Here is a 5,805-nt window from a genome sequence, read left to right as displayed (position 1 = left end):
TGCAGTAACCCGAGGCAAGAAAAAGCAACGACCACCAAAGTTTGTATACTCTTTTATATACAATCATACTCCAGGAAGCCAATAAATAATTTATCAGATTTTAAAAATCTTACATATGACAATTAAAGTTGGGAAGTGGTCACTTACCTACTAATCAGCTTTCAGGTTGAAAAGTGGCCATTTCCCAATCTGAACTGTCACAGTACATATCAAATGAAAAGGAAGTGACCACTTCCCAACCTGAACCTATTATTTTATATCAATTGTTAAAAGTTGGGAATGTCATACTTTCCAACTTTTCAAATTTGATTATGATTGTGCATAAAAAACTATTGCTTGCTATTATTTGATTTTAATAAATCTTACTTATATTAAATTATAGTATATTACATACCGAGTCAGGTAAAGTTTCATTATAGCCGAGCATTGATTACTTAACTAAAGGCAAAACTTGATAATCCTTTTTTATGTTAGTTTCTGAATATTATAAATGTATTTCCGTTGGTGGGTAAATAAAGAATGTCAAAGAACAACACATAACTTAACTAAACTAATATTAATCAATTAATAATAATAGTGAGACTCATGAGAGTTATGCAACTCACTCTCCAGGTATGTAATATTTTTTGAAGTATGTAATAATTTCCCTGTTAATTATTATTAATAACTTCACTGTCTGTCGTGTGTTGTGAGTTCAAGATCTAGTGAAACATCGTTGTCGATACAGAGTGTGTCGGAACTCGCGCCCCAGAGAAAAATTTCAAGTAAGATAAAATACCAGGAACATGAAAAAAATGTTTCAAAATTCTATCTGTCGAAAAATGTTGACATTTGACATTTTTTGTCTATTTAATGATACTGATGATCTTGTATATGTTCTTTTTTATAATCCTTTAGTAAAGATACAAAAATTTTGCCAATAAAAAACACAAATAATATTAAACAGAGTTACAATTTAGGATACAGCTTCCTTGTTTCCTCTTCTTATAGCCTGTAGCAAAAAATAATAATTTTTCCAACAAAAATTAGTAGATCATTTTTTACTCATAATGTATTATAATAATTTGTTACAAATATATATTTTTTAGATAAGAAAAACAAGCTTTTTAAAAATGACATAGCCATCTATGATTCCCATTTTAAAAAATACAAGTTTATTATACAGAGTGCGCCAGAACTCTTACCCCAGAGAAAATTTTCAAGTAAGGTAAGATACCAGGAACATGAAAAATATGTTTAAAAAATTCTATCTGGCAAAAAATTTTGACATTTATTTTTTGACATTTGACATTTTTTATATCTATTTAAGGATACTGATGATCTTGTGTACAGGGTGAATATAAAGTATGGAACCAAGCGGTTTTTTTTTAAATCATTTGTCTTCAGAAAATAATAATTAATATAAATTAACGTAATATAAAAAATGACATCGTATTTTGAGAACCAAATTTTGTCTTGTTTTTGAGTTATGCGATTTTTTTTAGTCAAAATTGCAATTCATAAAAAAAATTTTTTTTTAAAAATTAAATATGAAGTAGATAGTTGTGATCCTTACATCATAACCTTTATGAGAAAAATAGTTTTATTGTGGGTTGCTATTTAAAAAAATATTTTTTTTGTAGAACTCAAAACAAAAAAAAATTCAAAAAATTTTATTCTTGATAAAACATCATATCTTTAAAGTACTTTATCGTTCATCAATTAGTTTTTCCAAAAAATTAATAGTTTAAGCAAAAAACTTTTGGTTCCATACTTTTTATTCACCTGGTATGTTTTTTTTACAATTATTTAGTAAAGGGCCAAAAATTTTGCCAATAAAAGCCACAAATAATATTGAACAGTGTCACAATTTAGGATACAGCTTCCTTGTTTCCTCTTTTAATAGCCTATAGCAGAAAAACTTGGAAAATTATATTTCCAACAGAAATAAATAGTCAAAGTGCAAAATTTAAACTCTCATAACTTCGAAGTTTTTATAGATAAATTTTTTTACATTTTTTCATGTTCCTGGTATCTATCATGGCATTTTTTCTGGAGCGAGAGTACTGGCGCATCCTGTATAATATCCTTAGATATTTCTAGAAGATTCGTTTTCCAATCCTTTTTAAAATATTTTGTAAAAGTTAAATTTTGTCCGTAATTTTCATTCGTAATAATATTAATTGTCATTGTTGAAGTATAAAGACTTTATGTTGTTTTTCAAATGTACATTTTTCATGATTACATTGCAACCAAAAAACAAGTGTGAGGAAGTCTCAAAGTGTTTGTCTCGGTGATAATAAGCAATTCCTCTTGTGAGCGTTTGTCTGATTAAAGAAAGAAGTGAAAGCAGTACGTCGTAAACAAATTTACTTTAATTAATGATTGGATGCCCTCTGTTTATAATGAGCCGGGTAGGTGGCCGTATTTCCTCTCGACTCCGTCCCATATAATTGTAACTTGGGGTCTTCATTGTGATGTCACCTAGGTGATCCGTCGAGGTGAAAGGTTGCCATAGAGGTGTTCTCTCAGTCGTAAAGTTGATGTCGCCAGATGCCTCTAAATATCATTAAAGCCACTGATCCGAAAAAGTCCAAGTCAAATAAACTCTGCTCTCATTCCAACCGAATTAATTTTTTCTTTTCACGCAGAGGCAGACAAATCCTCAAGGACGCGAACCCATGTGCCACTCCGACTCTAATTTGCTTAGTTCGGCGACGATCATTTGTTCAAATTACGCCCATTTCGGACAGCGAGTCATTGGCGTAAATCCCAGAAAGTGACTTGGGATTCACTAAGTTACTACGTTGGACGCTTGGACGCAGGTTAGCAGGGTGGAAGAGACCCCAAAGTCGGAATTAATGATGGCTTTTATTGAAACTTCAATTTCTTGATTAGGAGGGACACGAATTTCGAAAGAAACAATGCGTTTATACAACAGGTTTATTCGGTATTTACAAACAAAATAGATTACATCAAGTAAAAAGTTTAAAAACTAATTACACTTTTTGAATGTACATTAAATGTATTTTATATACAAGAGCTTTGGGACTGACATTAAATCATGAGAGCTAGTTATGGTATCCATTCAACTAAAATATTTACACGCAAATGTATAGAATCGTGCTAAGTACAGATGTACCACCAAATGGGCCATACTTGGAAAATTAAAAAATCCACAAAAAATAAAATTTAATTATTTAATAAGAAATTTTTTAAAAGTGTTATACAGGCAACTGCATTATTTTTAAAGATATGACAATACTTCTTATAACAAAGTTGCACAGTTTATTATCATCTACTATTTGAGATCGCTGCTCAATCAATGTTGCTTGTTATTTTACTGTCATCAATTTCAGTTTTTTAAATGGATCACTCCGTATATTTTATTATTTTTTGATTCCTCGTTAAATTGTCTTTCAATAAGCTTACTATTTATTTTTATCACCAACTTTTGTTTTTAGGAAATTTAAAAATTAAATTTAATTAATTAGGCTGTGGAAAGAACAGAACATTTTTATTTTCGAGTAAAACAAGCAAACGACTGATAAAAAAAAATTTCAATTTTGATCAAAGATGTATTGTAACGTCTTTAAAAGTAATGAAATTATGACTCGGGGCGTTTTTTATAATCCAGCCTGAGTATTATTAAATTTTGTAAAATAAAAGTTTGTTAATCTAAAATTTGTAGTTGTTTAATGCCTCGTTAATTCTTTAAAAACAACATTATTATATTTTTTTGAAATGGCATGTACTTCTGTATTTTATTCAAAAAAAAAATAATGTAAAAGCAACAATTTAAAAAAAGTTAAATGTTCCAAACCGTCACTTATGCCCCTTGTTTTAATTTTCGGCGAAAAAACCTACCATTCCCAACAAGTACTATAACCAAAATCTAACCTAAACCTCTATTCTAGTAGGGCCTCCATACATCCCCCAGTCTATTACACTTCAAATGCTCCTTTTCACTTGAACTGACCTCCTCCTTCTGCCTCACTAACGTAATCGCCGCTTTCCTGCACCTATGCAGCGATAGATTCACCCCTTCGTCTTTGCCCTTTTTCTCTTCTTTCCCTTTGCTGTCATCGGACTTGGCATCGTCATCCACCCCTTCCGACTTGGTCGATCCGTTGGGATTTTGACCTAGTTCATGAGGCGACGAGCTTCTCGGCAATAGAGAATGGTGTCTTAGGTTCATCCAGGCCCAGTCGTGTGGATAAAACTGTGAGTAGAACCACTGGCCGGGAGGTGGTAATAAAGGAGCGTTGAGAAATAAGCTGGCGGCTAGCGCGTTATTGAACAATTGGTTGTTTTGGATCGGGGGCGGAGGGGCTCCGGGAAATGCTGGTGGCGGTTGTGGGGACGGAGTCGGCGATGCTGTTACGGATATGTCATCTTCAGGTGGCGAAAGTGGGGCGCCTGCGGTCGTCAGGAGGCCTACTTGAGTGGGGGAGGTTTTGGGAGATGTGGTGCTGTGGGCCGGAGTGCAGTTGATAGAGATGGGGCCCAGGGAAGTCGAGCTGGGCTCTGAAAAAAAAAAAACACACCGCAATTACTATATGGAAGAATATATGAAATATTTTGAAAGTGGTTTTGAAAATGGTTCGAAATTTTCATGTACGTGCAAGTTGAGATTAATAAAACAAAAAGTAAAAATGGTTAAAACTCCAAATTATACAGAGTGTTTTAGAGCTTGCGCTTCAGAGAAAAAATGTTCAAAAATCTATCTGTCAAAAATTTTGACATTTATTTTGTGACATTTGATATTTTTTTATGTTACTAATAATCTTGTAACGGGTGTTTATTTAAATTTGAGGTCATAGTTGAGCGGACCACAATTTTTAATACACCCGGTGCCAAATGTCAGTAATAACTTTCAGTACGGTGGTTCGTTCACAATTAAATTTTCATAGACGCCAAATTTAAATAAACACCCGTTATATGTTTTTTCATAATTATTTAGTATAGGTACAAAAATAAAATTTTGCATACAAAAGCAAATTATTTTTCATATATTCGAAATTTTTATAAATAAAATTTTTTTTTAATTTTCTTCATGTTCCTAATCTCTTACCTTACATGGCAGTTTTCTCTGAGACGCAAGTTTTGAAGCACTCTCTATAGTATACTGTACATATGGAAATTTAATTAAAATATGCACGAAAACATTTTCCAAAAGTTTTAGTAATTTTTTGATTTAAAAAATTTACAAACCATTTATTTTTCCTACAAATAGCAAATGTGGTTCTGAAAAAATGTACTTAAAGCACGTATTATTTCAACCATTCAAAGCTCAAACCAGTTTTAAAACCATTTGCAAAATATTTTAGTAATCTCAACTTAGTATGTATTTATTATATATAGTACAGTGATATAAAGCTCAAACCATTTCCAAATCATTCATTGTAAGCAAACAACAACTTTTTTTACGTTGTATTTGGTAACCCCCTAAAGTCCTATAATAATTATTACGCTCATGTAAATTTATATTCGTAACTAAAAAAATACTGTATACATAAAAAACAGATAATATTATTTTAATAAAAATGATATAAGAATTGTGAAGGTAAGAATTTTTATATTCATAATCTAGAGCCTCAAAAATTTCTAGAGCAATTTGCATATGTCCACCAAAAATATTTATTTAAACGGAATTACAAAATATAAAATACAAATAATGTAAAACATTTAAAACTTAAATCAAATCAATCAAAACGTTTACAAAACTATTTATGCTTGTTAGTCCTTTTTTATTCAAACAACAGAAATTGTTAGAAAAATACTAAAAATAAATAAATAGTATCTTACAAAATAATATATATATGA

The 5,805-nt window shown here is 30.9% G+C and overlaps 1 protein-coding gene across 1 annotated transcript in view; it reads right to left on the bottom strand.

Moving 5' to 3' along the window:
• Positions 1 to 3,653: 3,653 nt before the first annotated feature.
• Positions 3,654 to 5,805, bottom strand: part of LOC123003882 (runt-related transcription factor 3-like) — a 19,605-nt gene continuing 17,453 nt past the window's right edge. The window contains exon 4 of the mRNA XM_044396921.1: positions 3,654 to 4,506. Within this exon, the coding sequence (XP_044252856.1) occupies positions 3,893 to 4,506 (614 nt within the window). The 3' untranslated portion in view covers positions 3,654 to 3,892. The remainder of the gene's footprint in view (positions 4,507 to 5,805) is intronic.

Source organism: Tribolium madens, unplaced genomic scaffold, assembly GCF_015345945.1.
Source record: "Tribolium madens isolate multiple individuals breed KSU strain unplaced genomic scaffold, Tmad_KSU_1.1 Scaffold_1;HRSCAF=32;Tcas5.2_LG8, whole genome shotgun sequence".
In the NCBI taxonomy this organism is placed as follows: Eukaryota; Metazoa; Arthropoda; class Insecta; order Coleoptera; family Tenebrionidae; genus Tribolium; species Tribolium madens.
This window is presented reverse-complemented; position numbering and strand designations above follow the sequence as displayed.